The sequence below is a fragment of the Balaenoptera ricei genome, chromosome 14, assembly GCF_028023285.1.
Source record: "Balaenoptera ricei isolate mBalRic1 chromosome 14, mBalRic1.hap2, whole genome shotgun sequence".
NCBI lineage: Eukaryota > Metazoa > Chordata > Mammalia > Artiodactyla > Balaenopteridae > Balaenoptera > Balaenoptera ricei.
In genome coordinates this window covers 3,496,979-3,513,239 of record NC_082652.1, presented here as the reverse complement: position 1 = coordinate 3,513,239, position 16,261 = coordinate 3,496,979, and the positions used below count along the sequence as shown (strand labels likewise).

The 16,261-nt window shown below is 42.8% G+C and overlaps 1 protein-coding gene across 6 annotated transcripts in view; it reads left to right on the top strand.

Annotated features, from left to right (window-relative positions):
• The window catches only part of GLT1D1 (glycosyltransferase 1 domain containing 1), a 115,319-nt gene that overhangs the window by 27,899 nt on the left and 71,159 nt on the right, over positions 1–16,261 (top strand). For all 6 annotated transcript variants that reach the window (XM_059893675.1, XM_059893672.1, XM_059893677.1 and 3 more), the window contains 2 exons: positions 3,921–4,026; positions 11,245–11,296. In XM_059893675.1, the coding sequence (XP_059749658.1) occupies positions 3,921–4,026; positions 11,245–11,296 (158 nt within the window). The remainder of the gene's footprint in view (positions 1–3,920; positions 4,027–11,244; positions 11,297–16,261) is intronic.

Sequence of the window (16,261 nt, the reverse complement as noted above, 5' to 3'; positions counted from 1 at the left end):
ATTTTATTATTTTTTTTATTCAGCAGGTTCTTATTAGTCATCCATTTTATACATATCAGTGTATACATGTCAATCCCAATCTCCCAATTCATCACACCACCACCCCCACTTTCCCCCCTTGGTGTCCATACGTTTGTTCTGTACATCTGTGTCTCTATTTCTGCCCTGCAAACCAGTTCATCTGTACCATTTTTCTAGGTTCCACACATATGCATTAATAGACAATATTTGTTTTTCTCCTTCTGACTTACTTCACTCTGTATGACAGTCTCTAGATCCATCCACGGAGGGACTGAGATTTGAATAGGCTAGGATTAGGTTGGCTGCAGAACTGGTTATGTCCGGCAGGGCAATCAACCCGTAAGCTTTGGGGCTTTCTTTTCTTTTTTTTTTTTTTTTTTTGGCCGTGCTGCATGGCACGCGGGATCTTAGTTCCCCAGCCCGGGATTGAACCTGTGCCCCCTGCAGTAGAAGCTCAAAGTCTTAACCACTGGACCACCAGGGAAGTCCCAAGGGTTGCGGGAGCTATCTTTTCTACTGGTGTATTAGTCAGGGTTTTCTAGAGAAACAGAGCCAAGAGGAGATATAGATATAGACATAGATACAGACGTAGATATAGATACACACACACACACACACACACACACACACACACACACATACACACACACACATATATGTACGTGAAGATTTATTCTAGGGATCGGCTATGTGATTATAGAGGCTGAGAATTCCCACAGTCTGCCATCCGCAAGCTGGACACCCAGGAAAACCGGTGGTTTCATTCAACCCAAGTCTGAAAGCCTGAGAATTGGGGGGCTGATGGTGTAAGTCCCAGTCTGAGTCTAGAAGCCCAGGAACCAGGAGTGGTGATGTCCGAGGGCAGGAGAAGAGGGATGTCCCAGTTTAAGCAGAGAGCATGAATTCACCCTTCCTCCCCCTTTTAGTTCTATTCAAGCCCTCAACGGATTGGGTGAGGCCCACCTGCATTGTTGAGGGAGATCTTCCTTCCTCAGGCTACAGATTCAAATGCTAATCTCTTCCAGAAACATCCTCCCAGACACATCCAGAAATCATGTTTTACCAGCTCTCTGGGCCTCCCTTAGCCCAGACAAATTGACTTCTAACATTAAACCATTACAACTGCAGCAAAATGATTTGCATCTCTGCCTGCAAAGTATTGGATGCAACTTCACAGAGCATGAGCTCTTAATTAATAGTAAATACTGAGGTCAAACAACAGTACCTTCTCTTAGAAAACGAATCCACGGGGACCTTTAAACACTGCAGGGCTTCCCTGGTGGCGCAGTGGTTAAGAATCCTCCTGCCAATGCAGGGGACACGGGTTCGAGCCCTGGCCCGGTAAGATCCCACATGCTGCAGAGCAGCTAAGCCCGTGCGCCACAACTACTGAGCCTGCACTCTAGAGCCCGCGAGCCACAACTACTGAGTCCATGAGCCACAACTACTGAGCCCGCGAGCCACAACTACTGAAGCCCGCGCACCTAGAGCCCATGCTCCGCAACAAGAGAAGCCACCGCAGTGAGAAGCCCGCGCACCACGACGAAGAGTAGCCCCTGCTCGCCACAGCTAGAGAAAGCCCGCATGCAGCAACGAAGACCCAATGCAGCCAAAAATAAATAAATAAAAATAAAAACAAAAACAAAAAAACACTGCTTCCTTGGACCTCGAACGGATGTGCATGCAGTCATCCTCTTGGCTTTAGCTACAATTTTTGGATATTTCTTCTTAACCCTCCCAAGGCCAATTTGACTTCACTGAGAGCCCAGCGGCCACCAAGTAGAGGCAGGACAGATAATTTTGTTGTTGAGCCGTGAGTGGCTTTTTCCAAATATGAATTAAATGACATGGCAGTGGCAGCTTTTCAGGAGATAGTATGTCACTTGAGGCCCCAAATTACCTACAGTAATCATCATACGGGGATAACACTTCACTCAGCAAAATGTGTCAGCTTCTGAAATTTTCAGACATTTCATTGCTAAAGGTGACTTCCTGTTTCCCTGCACTGTATCAAACCTTATTTAATCTTCCAGCTCTCTCTCCTGCTTCCCACACCATAGGAAATTGGACCCTCTCTTCATATACAGGCCTTACTTTGTATATTTAAGTGCATAACTTAGCGATCTTTCTGAATCAGTGCTTATGCTGAAAATCGGTCAGTCCCAGTAGTCGGCTGAGAAAAAAAATCTCGTGGTTTCCTGAACCTGGCTTCTTAATCAGACACCTGATGCTGCCTGTTCCTTTAGGTTCAAGCCTAAAGCATGTTCTCAACAAGAAACAGAGGAAGAGATTAGTCAAAACCTTAATTTCCCTTTGCTGTGTAACATATTCATAGATTCCAGGAATTACAGGTGGACATCTTTGGAGGCCATTATTCTACCTACCACAGACCTTTCTCTGGTCCCCAAAGATTCAAGTCCATCCCACATGCTAAAATCATTCACCCTATCTCAGCATCCCCCAAAGTCTAAGCCCATGGCAGAAGAGGAATCATCTCTACCACACTCGCCTTTCCGTGTCTGCCTGGCTTTTTTGTATTTTTGGAAAAGGTCACACCGGTCCATAGTAAGAAATGCAAACATTATAAAATGTTATAGAGAGAAAAGAAGAAAGTTTCTCTCCTGTTCCAGATCTGTCGTCTTCCGGGTTCCTTCTTTTTTTTTTTTTGGCCACGCTGTGCAGCTTGTGGAATCTTAGTTCCCCAGCCAGGGCTCGAACCTGGCCCCTCAGTGAAAGCATTGAGCCCTAACCACTGGACTGCCAGGGTCCCTTCTGTAGAGGCAACAGCAGCTAGGTTTTTTCTTTTTATCCTTTCACAGATGTTCTTTGTACAGAGAAATGTATGTTTATTGTTTTCCTATACATATATTGTGTTAATCAAAATGCACTTGATTTTTTTTTACTTAAAAAAATTTTTTTTAAAGTTTTCATTTGAGTTTTTTACTTACAGCCTTTCTGTACCTCTTGTGTGTTATTGGTGTGCTTAGTAGCTAAAGGCTGAATTCTTCGCAGTGAAGTGAGAGGCACTTCACCAGAAAGAAAAAAGATAGAATCTGCTCATTTGCATGACAAAACACTTCTAAGGCAGATACAAGGAAAGATCTGTACCTTTTCCACTTACATATTGAATCTCAGTAGAGATGGCTTGTTTGAGAAACCCCAGTATGAACTCAAGTTAGATCTGGTCTGTTTAGTGGTTTGCCTTTGCTCTTTTGAAATTTTTATTGACCTCTGGAAGTCCCTCTGGGGAGCCCTGTTTGATGAGCACAGTTTAACTTGATCTGTGCACACTTGGTGCCTTGTGAAATGACCAAGCCAGGGAATGTGCCTTCCGTCAGCCCAGGGCCCTTCATTCAGAGTAAATACGCCCCCGGGGGGGAGTCCTTTTCCACTTGACACGCGCAGCATCTCCAGTATTTTTGGTTCCCATATATTTGTGCCCTCCACGTTTTATCGTTGCTGTTGTACTGTGTGTGCCTGAAGATACAGTCTGTGTCTCTTTCCTCTCCCTCTTGTTTCCTTGCCAGCACGGTGACTGTTACTATGAACAGCAGGTCTAAATTTGAAGCCCTCTTTTTCTGTCGTAAACACCAGTAGCTCCAGATTAACCCATTTCCGAACGATACGCTTGGCTTTGATAGATGGAGGCTAACGTTTTTCATGTGTTAAAACTGAAAGCAAATTGGTTTAAAATCGTCTTGTCTCACGTGATTAACCCCATGTCATGTTCATAACAGTGACACCTGTTCTATTCAGAAGAGCTGGGTAAAATTCAACAACCAACCAAATATGCTCCCTACGTTCTGGGAACTTCAGTTTTTGATATCGTTGCTTTGGGATGGTTAGCGAGGGGTGTTTCCAAAGGTAAACTGTGCTTTGTTAATTATCCTATTTTGCAGGTCATGGAATTCCTTTTGGAATCATCTTTGGTGGAACTGATTTAAATGAAGACGTTAAGCATGGAGAAAAAAACAAAGTGATGGGAAAAGTCCTAGAAGAAGCCAGGTAATACTTAAGAGAATTTCACAGGAGTTAAGCATCTAACCCTTTTGGATGAAATTCACTGACACAAAAAGACAGAGGAAACCAGTAGTTTGGGAGGTTTACATCTTACCATGTAGAATCAATTTCTTTCTTTTTGTTCATCTTTCATTTGGTGCCTGTTTATTTTGCCACAAATAGTCATTGTAAACAAGTTATTGCACTTGAATAGTTCTTTGACTACAGTTAATATTGGACTGTAGAATGTTCTTAGAATGTTCTGAGTGGTGGAAGAAACAGAATTCTTGCTAAGAGATGAGATGGATAAACTCAAGCTTTATGAGCACACAAATTGGGGTTGACTTTGCATCAGGTTTGCCCAAGCAGAATATTTTTTCCAGTTTTCTTGAGATACGATTGACATGCAGCACTGTTTAAGTTTAAGCTGTACAACATAATGATTTGACTTGCGTACTTGAAACGATGATCACAGTAAGTTTACTGCACATTCAGCATCTTGTATGGATACAAATTTAAATAAATAGAAAAAGAAACCCTTTTTTCCTTGTGGTGAGAACTCAGGATTTACTTGCTTAACTTTCACGTGTAACATACGGCAGGGTCAATTATATGTATCATGTTGTACGTGACATCCCTAGGACTTATTTATCTTATACCTGGAAGTTTGTACCTTTGGTTGCCTCCATCGAATTGCCCCTTCCCCCCTCCCCGCCTCTGGTCACCACTAAATTTTATTTATTTATTTATTTTATTTATTTATGGCTGTGTTGGGTCTTCGTTTCTGTGCGAGGGCTTTCTCTAGTTGTGGCAAGTGGGGGCCACTCTTCATCGCGGTGCGCAGGCCTCTCACCATCACGGCCTCTCTTGTTGTGGAGCACAGGCTCCAGACACGCAGGCTCAGTAGCTGTGGCTCACGGGCTTAGTTGCTCCGCGGCATGTGGGATCCTCCCAGACCAGGGCTCGAACCCGTGTCCCCTGCATTAGCAGGCAGATTCTCAACCACTGCGCCACCAGGGAAGCCCCCTACTCTTTGTCTTTTAACCTTCCTACTAGCTTTATACATGGCTGATTTACCACCTTTACTGTATATTTGCCTTCACCAACAAGATTTTTTCTGTGGTAATTTTCATGTTTCTAGTTGTGTCAAGTGGAATCTCTTTGACGTGACTCTTAACCTATACGGATTTCTGGGCTATATATAAACCGTTTGTGAGAGCGACCAGCGAGCGGGTTTCTCAGTGGGGTCAGTGTGGGTATTTTGGGCAGGATAGTTATGCATTGTGGGGCTGCCCCACGTGTCCCTGACTCTGGACACTGCGTGTCCACAGGACCTGCTGGGTACTGCAGCAGTTAAACACACCTGCCCACATTGCTAGCCCCTGGGATGGGAGTAGTTATCGCTCCTGGCTGAGAACCCAGAGCTGTACTTCCCAACCTTTTTCGTGTCGAGGCATTCTTAGAAAATGATAATATCTGTACAGCATTCTGGAGCGAACTGGGAGGCTTGGTGGGGAAACAAAAACACCCCATTTTCTCTTTATAACAATCACAGTCATAATAACTAACATCATAATAACATACAAATCCTCTCTGTTCATATAAAAATTGTGAAAAAAAAAGCTAATGAAATTGAAAGAAGAAACATACATGCGTACCCAAAGCAAAGCAAAGCGCTCTTCTTGGCAGGCTTTCTGGGGTGATGCCACGGAAGGGTTGGTGTGGGTGGATGTGGTCTCCGCCCCCCGTGCACCCACTGGCTGCTGATGAATCAGAGTCTCACCTGCCATCGAATCACCCTGAATTCAAAGCTTACCGAAAACCCAACCAGTACTGTTGGAGCATCCTTTCAACTCTAGTAAATTTTTGAATCATTGTGGAAAAAAACAAACAAACCAGGTGATGAATTTTTAAAATGTGGACACACTGCTTTATTAATTTTTTAACCACTTTACTGAGGAATGATTGCCATGCAAAAAGCTGTACGTAATCAACGCACACAACTTGATGAGTTTGGAGATCAGTATACACCCATGAAACCATCATCACAATTTATGCTATAACCACGTCCATCACCTCCAAAAGTTTACTCCCACCTTCTTTATTTTTATTATTTTATTTTAATTTTTATGATAAGAACACTTAACAGAAAATCTACCCACTTAGCAAATTGTTTACATACAGTATTATTACCTGTAGGCTCTCTGCTGTACAGGCGAGCTCTAGGGCATATTCATCTTGTACAACTGAAACTTTGTGACCTTTGACTAATACCTCCCTGTTTTCCCCTCCCTCTGTTTCCCCCTCTCCCAACCCCTCCCATGCTTCCATGAGTTTGACTACTTTAGATTCCACGTGTCGGCGGAATCCTACCGTATTTGTCCTTCCGCATCTGGCTTGTTTCCCTGAGCATCAATGTGTCCCAGGTTCATCCATGTTGTTGCAGATGTCAGGATGTCCTCCTTTTTTAAGGCTGAAAAGTATTCTAGTGTATGTGCATGCCACATTTTCCTTATCCATTCGTCTGTTGATTGACATTTAGGTTGCTTCCATGTCCCCGGTAAGTGGCCAACCATGAATTTTCTTTTTTCTTTCTTTGTTTTTTAATTATTATTATTATTATTTAACATCCTTATTAGAGTATAATTGCTTTACAATGGTGTGTTAGTTTCTGCTGTATAACAAAGCTATACTAACCATGAATTTTCTGTGGCTCGTCTGTAACCCTCGCATGGCTGAGAAGCTGTGGGAATCCAGACTTCTTCACCTGTATGTAACTGTCCCATTTCTGATCCACACCAAGGACAGAACCCCAGGTTCTATTTCGCAGCCTAATTTTTTGGTGGGGAAAGATAGGTGTCAATCTTGCCCCTTAAAACTAGGGTTACAAATAGATGGCATTGCATTTCAGGACCCTGCTTCTTCCTGAAGACTTCCTGGACATAAATGTGGAAATGCAACCTTTTTAAAATAGAGAGTATGCTCCGTATATGTGTGTGTGTTTTACAACAGATGAAGGTATTAAAGCAGTGTTGGCTTACCTTGAAAGGTGATCTATCATTATAGGTTTTCTTCTTATTGTTCTCACACTCTAAAAATTTATTGCCTTTAGATTCCTGCAGTTTGTAATGCACTGTCTCATAGAAGGAAAATCATTCTGCTTGGGAGAAACAACATGGAATGAATTCATCTTATGATATTATCATTAGCATTATTCATTGTGTTGTTATTAAAACACACATTGATTTTTATTTGGGGATATTGATTGGAGTTAGTGGGCAGGGAAGTTGCATGAATCACAGATTTCTTGTCCGACACAATACAGCATACTTTTCTGTAGAACAAAGCATTGAACTTGTCTAGCTTTATAACAAGTGTTTCATTTAAATAGTTATATTTTCCCTATAAGGTATATTTTTCAACTTTTTTAGTATTGAAAACTTTTCCTGTATGGTATAGTATGCGAACTTATTTTAGCATCCACTTGTTGGCTTATGAATATTATAATAAGTATTTGGTAGTTATAAACACCAAAATTAAATAAGGAGTATTTGAAATTTGTGGAAATTGTTTACTGAAGGCTTATCCAGGTGCATATTAGAAAAACTTAACATTGCCAAGCAAATGAGCAAAAGAGAGTTTGTATGAAATGAATTGCCTCACAAATACCCTCATGAGTACGGAATCAATGGCACATGAAATTACTGTTTTGTAGGTCACAACTGGTTGAGTGTTGGTAATTTCATATGGTTTTTGAGCTACTGTGTTACTAAAGATGTTTTTGACAAAGAGAATTCTATGTCAAAGTAAGTACGTTTTGAAATGGCAGTGTTCAAGCACAAGTGCAAAAGTAGTACTTTTATATTTTTCCTAAAAAATGCGTTATTTTATTTTTTATGTTACCTTAAATAGTATTTTATTTTTTATTGAAGTATAGTAGATTTACAGTATTGTGTTACTTTCTGCTGTACAGCAAAGTGATTTAGCTTTACATATATATACACTCTTTTTTAAATACTCTTTTCCATTATGGTTTATCACAAGATATTGAGTACAGTTCCCTGTGCTATATAGTAGGACCTTGTTGTTTATCCATTCTGTGTATAATAGTTTACATCTGCTGACCCCAAACTCCCACTCCATCCCTCCCCCAATCCCCCTCCCCCTTAGCAACCACCAGTCTTTTCTCTTCGTCTGTGAGTCTGTTTCTGTTTCGTAGATAAGTTCATTTGTGTCCTATTTTAGATTCCACATATAAATGATATCATATGGTATTTGTCTTTCTCTGTCTGACTTACTTCACTTAGTATGATCATGTCTAGGTCCATCCATGTTGCTGCAAATGGCATTATTTCATTCTTTGTTACGGCTGAGTAGTATTGCATTGTATATATGTACCACATCTTCTTTATCCATTCATCTGTCGATGGACACTTAGGTTGTTTCCATGTCTTGGCTATTGCAAATGGTAGAAATGTGTTATTTTAAATATCTTTATCTTCCAAGGATCTTTGGGCTAGAAACTCTCTTAAAAGGTTATCTATTAGGTGGGTGTAAAGCCAGGCCCACTGTTTCTATATGAGGAGCCACAAGAAAGACCGTGTTATCTGTGGCCCTGGAAAAAGTGGCATGTCTTTCAAGTTAGCTCCAGTTCACCCCTCTGACTCCGAAAACATTTTCACATGCACCTTTGAGGAGAACTTTCCCAAGACTCTCATCCTACCCTGCCGTCTTAAACCGACGCTGTAGCTCCTAGTGATGCCTCATCTTGGGTCCCGAAATGAGCAGGACGTGATGGTGGGGACGGTCACATGGGTGGGGGACGGTCACAGTCAGCCGCTGGGCTACCACGCACACAGACTCTGCTCCGCACACCTGGGACATTTTCCTGCTCTTTCCTCCCCCTCTCCACCCATCCCTCCCCCTCACCTGCTTCCTGTTGGAATTTAAGGCAGAACTGTTCCTTCTCTTACTTATACACGTATACGGGCAGCAGGTATTTTTGCCCGTCTCCTGGGTGCCAGACACTCCAGGGGCTGGGGAGGCGGCCATGAACAGAGCAGCGTTCCAGCTCATATGGAGCTGACATTCTCACCGAAAAGCAGAGCATCACGCTTGCCAAATGAGCGGCTTTAACATTCCACAAAACCCACCTTGAGAACTGCACTTGTGCATTTATTCATAAATGCTGTTATGGGGTAAAATGCTTGGTCTTTTGTGTTATTAACCTTATTCTTTGTTCGATGGCTCTTCTTGCTTTTGGGGTCTTTTTTTTTTCTGAAAGTTTTAGGCTGTCAAATAATTTGTTCACTGGCCACATGGGGTGCCCTAATGTTTTGCACAAGTCCCAGTAGTGGTGTTAGTACTAGTAGAAAATAATAATAGCAGATGTTTGTCAGATGTTAAATGAATTAGGGACCAGGAACTGCGACAGGCAATTTACATGCATAGTTTGTTCTTTGTTTGATTCTTAAGTTTCTCATTTTTGCAGTTTTCCACAAAGGAAGGTTTCTGCACTCTCCTTGCAGTTGCTATTTAGTTGCTTTTCTCTCCTTTTTATCCCTGTTTCTTGGAGTATAGTTGATGCCCTCAGAATACAGTTTATTTGTGTTTCTTGCCAATGTTCGGGGGGCGTGGAGAGCATCTCATAAGTGATGTCAGCAGTCCGATCCCTACTGGGCTCAGATGCAAGGTCTGATGTGGTCTGGTCCTGCTTGCTCACGTTTATTCTACCCAAAGGGAAGGATTCCGTATTTCTCCCTTAAGTAAGAGGCATGCAATTGGCTGTGTCTGCGATTGGTGGCTGGCTTTGGGAGAGTGGGGAGGGGGAAGAAGGAAGGCTTGGAGAAGACACAGGCAGGGGGATGTGAGCTCCCCTTTCCAGGTCATGCCAGTGGGGAGGAATCATCTATTAAGGGTTCTGGTTTTTTCTTTCTTTTTTTTTGGCCACACCATGTGCCGCTTGCGGGACCTTAGGTCCCCGACCGGGGATAGAAACCACGTCCCGGCTGTGAAAGCACTGAGTCCTAACCACTCAACCGCCAGGGAATTCCCTATTAATGGTTCTTGGTTGCAACAAGTTTTACTGCACTGTTTGCGCACTGATGACTTTCTATTTCTACCACTCATACATTTGTTAATTGGAATTCTACTATAAGGAAGAGTTGTCTGTTTGACCCCATTTACTTATTCAATTATTTAGTTACATCAACACGGACCCATGGCTATTTATTTTGTTTGACTCTATGGGTTACCCATCACTCCTATTACTTATTTTGGTGCCCAAATCACCCCAGCCATAGCCATTGGAGATATTTTGTTGACTCCTGCATCCTTTCGACAAGCCCTTGCCATGTTTTGAGCGCTTTCTACTTTCTGGCCCCATAAGATGTTCCTGGTTCATTCCACGTGTACCCAGTCCTGCTTCTGGAAACTGCCATTTCTCGATGAATGGGGACATTAACTTTCCTAACCCACGAACATTCAGTAAATCTTGAACACTTTTGCCTAGTTTTCCTTTGGCGAAGCCAGTGGACCGGATCACCTGCCCCTGAATTTTATCTAAGTTCCTTGCCTCTCTAGTGCATCTTGTTTTCTGTCTTTTTTTATTTTTAATAAATTTATTTATTTTATTTATTTTATTTTTGGCTGCGTTGGGTCTTCGTTACAGCGTGTGGGTTTCTCATTGTGGAGGCTTCTCTCCTTTCAGAGTGTGGGCTCTAGGCACACGGGCTTCGGTAGTTGTGGCACGTGGGCTCAGTAGTTGTGGCTCATGGGCTCAGTAGTTGTGGCTCACAGGTTCTAGAGCGCAGGCTCAATAGTTGTGGCGCACGGGCTTCTTTGCTCCACGGCATGTGGGATCTTCCTAGACCAGGGCTGGCACCCGTGTCCCCTGCATTAGCAGGCGGATTCTTAACCACTGCACCACCAAGGAAGTCCCTCTTGTTTTCTGTCTTTATCTCTGCTTCTCTCACCTTCCATGAAGGAACAAGAAACATAGGAAGTTTTGAGCTTCATTTGTTCATTTTCTGCAGACAGAACTTTTTTTTTGGATATGAGTGGAGATGAAATCTAACAGCCAATGACCATGACTAATAAAGATTGATCACCCTGTAAATTCAGCTACTTACCTGTCTCTCACAATTTGTTCCAAAGAGCTGTTTCACAGTTATGTTAATTAGATTCTGCCCTAATCATTTTCATTATTTTTGCTCACTTTCCTAGATTCGCTGTCGCTTTCACGGAGTCAATGAAGGAAACGGCACAAAGGCAGTGGGTACGTGTTCATTTCGCGTTTTGATTTGGGTTATGCTGGTGAAGTTGCAGGATCGGAGAACAGAAAAGCAGTTTTATTAGAGCTGACATGGTTCCCATCGGCACCGCCCATGGTGGCCACAGCAGTGTGTTGTGTTTCCCATATGCTGATGTTTTTTATTTGGGTAGATACTCTTAGACCTTCACTGATTTTTTTTGTTGTTCTTCTTGAAGTGCAAAAATAGCCCAATAGCCAGCTCTTTTCTTTTTTGTTTTTTTTGTTTGTTTTTGCAAATCTCTCTCTCTTTTTTAAAATAATAATTTATTTATGTGGTTGCACTGGATCTCAGTTGCGGCAGGCAGGCTCCTTAGTTGTGGCATGCAAACTCTTAGTTGCGGCATGCATGTGGGATCTAGTTCCCTGACCAGGGATCGAACCCGGGCCCCCTGCATTGGGAACGCAGGGTCTTAACCACTGCGCCACCAGGGAAGTCCCCGCCAGATCTTTTCATGCTTTGTCTGTTTTCATTTTATGTGCTCAGATGGGATGATTTATGGACTACACTGTAAATGTTGCAGCATCCTTGTATACATTGGGAGTAACAATCCCTTAGGTGGCAGCTGGAGTTTCCTAGGCTGGACTCTTTATTTGAAGGGCTTTAATGAGTGGAGGGTTTTGTACCTCTACAAGTTAATGCACTTATTGACTTTTAAAATTCACTATGACTTGGTGGGGTGGGGTGAAATGAGCTGGTGGGAATCTGAATCCTCCGTGGGGAGTTCTGTAGAGGACTGGCGGGGCAGGTGTGCAAAACTAAAAAAGAAGCCAGCTGCAAAGTTGCTTTCCTCCAGTGGATCTTAGGCACAATGCTGTTTTCTCCGATGGTGACCCCTGCAGTGCCCTTGGGCCACCAGCGTTGCTGGTCCTTGTGCGTTACAAGCAAACCGTTGTGCACAGCACTTAGGCCCTTGTCATCTGGAGGCATTATTCCTGTTGGTGGCGTTTTACAGGCTATGCACATTCTTTATCTATAGGCTTTCACTTTGTAAAATCTAACGCTTGGAAACGGCTGCAATGGGACAAGGGCAAATGCAGTCTTTTGTGGGACTGGTCAACCTTTGCCAAAGCCCAGAGTACTGTGTGCACGTGAACGTGAAGATTCCCTGCAACCAGAGTGTGCATATTCTTATTTTTCACCTCAAACTCCCCAGGCAGAGAATCGAGGGTGCATTTTTCAGTGCAATGTAATGAATGAAAAATGGCAAGCTTCCTGGCTCCGAGTTTCGTGTTTGTATCAGTTTGACTGTCCATCTGCCTTACGGCAGTGATGTACCAGTGGTTCTCAAAGGGGGGGTCCCTGGGACTCTTTCAGGATCTGCACAAAGTCAAACCTATTTTTGTCATAATGCTCAGACATTATTAAAGGCACGATGAAAGGCAAAAGTCTTTTTCACCATGTGAAGAGCAGTGCCGAGGAAAACGGCTGACGCCTTCATCGTCCTAAAAGCAGGGGTACCCATCTGCACCGATGGATTATTCACCACCACCCACTTACAGTTTAAAAAAAAAAAGAGCCAGTTTTTCACTTAAGAATGTCCTCGATGAAGCATAAAAGTGATAAATTTTTATCAAATTTTAACCTCTGAATACATGTGTTTTTTTTAATGTTCTGTGTGATGAAACAGGAAGTATGTATCAGCTCTTTCTGCTGCCTCTGAATGACGGATGGGGATTACCTTGAGCAAAGGCCCTGGCGCAACGTTGGGGTTGCAGACTGAACCAGCCATGTCTTAACACAATTTTTTATCTGAAGCAGTGGTAGCCAAACTATGGTTACTCAGACTTGGGCATTTGGCAGTCATTTTCTTAAAAATGACTCGATCGAGTGAGTCACTTCAAGAAAAACAACGGGCAGTATCTATTGCCAACGATATCATTTAAATTTTCAAGCAAAAATTAGAAGCTGGTAAGCCACGAGGAGGTGGACAGCTTCCCCTTACATCCTTCCCTGATGAGATCAGGGGTTGTGTTAACAAATGTGAATTTTTTTTTTTTTGGATGCTGTATAATGAAATGGTTCAACATTTGCGAGATCTGCATCACTCAGTGAACCAATAGTTTTCAAATGACTAATACACGGCATCACAGAATCATGCATAGGTAACAGATCCGTCAAAGTGCAAGATAGACCTGTGGATTCGAATATATCAGGGTATGATGTAATTTCATGTTCCATATTGCAACTAACCTTTAAGAAGCTACTGTTTGTTGTGTTTTGGTGTCATGTCCAAGAATAATACCTATAATGATCTGAAAAGGCCCCTTAAAGGCCCATATTAAAATACTCCTCCCCTTTCCAACTACGTATCAGCAAGAAGCAGGATTTTCTTTATACACTTCAGCCAAAGCAACATATGGACACAGATTGAATAGAGCAGCAAATATGAGACTCCAGCTGCCCTCTGTTAAGCCAGACATAAAAGAAAGCTTTTCCCTGCTGAAGCAAGTTTATCCTCCATGATTTCCCCCCCTTTCCCTAACTTCTCAGTTTTAAATGTCACCTTTGTCCGTAAAACCTATGGCCCTCCAAAACTGGTACAGATGTGTTCACTGCTGTTATCAGTTATTTTTGCTACATAACAAATCACGTCAAACACAGTGCCTTAAGACAGCCATTTATCATTTATTCTTTGTGTTGTCTGGGCGTTTCTGGCCGGGGTCAGCTCAGCGGGTCTGGGTGGTCCAGCGTGGCTTTGCTTACGTGCTGGGGCCTCGGCTGGCATGGCTGGGACAGTTGCTGTCTCTCTCCATGTGGTCTGTCACCCTTTATTAGGCTCAGCGGCAGGAGAGAGCAGGCATCAGTGTATGAACAGGCGGCGGGCTTCTGCCTGTGTGTTGTTTGCTACTGTCCTGTGGGCCAGAGCGAGTCAAGCATGGAGCTGTAGCCTCTACCTCATTATGGGACGATCTTCAAGGTGGCCTTAAAAAGCGGGAATGCAGGGAGGGGGCCGTTTATTAGGTCCATTTTAATAATCCGCCGCACTTAGTGCTTATTCCTCGAGATTGTAACACCTATTTATTTATTTATTGATCGATTGATTGATTTTTGGCTGCGTTGGGTCTTTGCTGCTGCGCGCGGGCTTTCTCTAGTTGCCGTGAGCAGGGGCTACTCTTCGTTGTGGTGCGCAGGCTTCTCATTGCAGTGGCTTCTCTTGTTGCAGAGCACGGGCTCTAGGCGTGCGGGCTTCAGTAGTTGTGGTGCGTGGGCTCAGTAGTTGTGGTGCACGGGCTTAGTTGCTCCGCGGCATGTGGGATCTTCCCAGGCCAGGGATCAAACCCGTGTCCCCTGCATTGGCAGGCGGATTCTTAACCACTGCGCCACCAGGGAAGTCCTGGAGGGATCATCTTGCATGTCGAGATTAAGTTGACCATTCGCCTGTCACCCAGGAGGTCAGCCACACCGAATCTACCCTAATCCTAGGTTAGCAGTCTTTGTTTTCAGACAGATGCTGTTCCAAATATAATAACAAGGCATTTGAAGAAAGAAATGGAGAAGTCAGCAAAAATTGTTTTGTCTTGGGTGATGATGTCACAGGCAGCATCAAAAAAGCTCATAAAAGAAAGGATGAATTTGTTTTTATTGTTTACAGTGGTGGAGGTTAGTTATTAAATTCGAATGTGAACCTGTTTTTTAATACAGCTTTAGTACTTTTTTTTTTGGTGGATGATTTTTCAATAAAGTTCAGCTCAATACCTTTATTTGATTAGTTTTTGCAAATGGAAACTGTGTAGAAATAATATAAAGGTTCATTGTTCAGCCATATCTATGTAATGCTTTGAGATGGATTTTTGTGGAGAGACTACTTGTAGTTACGTGTTTGGAACAGTGATGCAGTTTTTGAGTAGTTAAGTTTCATGCTGCATTATTGAACTGCCAGCTTTTTTTTTTTTTTTTTTTTTTTTTTGAACTGCCAGCTTTTGTTTTTAATTCTTTCTTCTTTATTTTGGTGAGCAGGCTTGACTCAGGTACCAACTTAGTTAACCCTACATAATTATTATCAAACCAGAATCAAATTCCAATTATCCCAGATTAGAAAGATTTATGGTCTTTGCTTCTTACTGCTTTTGTGATTTCATGTAGAGTCTGTATAGATAAATATAGTTTTGAGCATAAAATCTGGCCTAAAACTTGTTATTTTCTCAGACTTCATTTTTATAAAAACACATGCTCACTCTTGATACCAATACTGTTAATAGAAATACAAAAATGCAACCTACAAAGGTGAGCCATGGATGTAATTTACAGTTTTCTGCGAGTCACATTTTTAAAAGTAAGTGGAAACAAGGAAAATCAGTTTTAATAATCTGTTTTACTTAATCCACCTCCTGGAGTTAGCCAGCCTGCAAAGGATAAGGGTAAGGGTACTCTCCCCAAGACTGCCCTCACTTTTGACACCAACGGCAAGTTCAGGGGGTCCCCATAACCACCCTCAAGTTTGAGAAATGGCTTGAAGGACTCAGAACTCACCAAGAGTTACACTCGCTGTTATGGTTTATTACTGGGAAAGGATACAGACTAAAATCAGCCAAAGGAAGAGACGCAAGGGGCTGGTCCTCCATCGCCCTCTCCCTGGTGCAGTCAAGACATTTTACCCTCTGGCTGTTGATCTGTGATCATCTCAACCTCCAGTTATTGATCTGAGACATATGCATGGAGTTTTGCCAACCCGGGAAGCTCACTGAGTTTGGTGTCCAAAGTTTATCCTGGGGCTTCATTGCATAGACTTGATTGATTGATTGCGCACATGGTTGAATCCAGTCTTCAGGCAGATTGATACCACTTGGCCCAAAGTGCCCAATTTCCATCACATGGGGGGTCTTTCCGGCATGGCCAGCCCCTACCTAAGACTGTTAGCTGTGGCTGTTCTCACCATGCCCCTTAGGAATCACATAGATTATTTCCTAGAAGCCCAGGGCAAAAGCCAG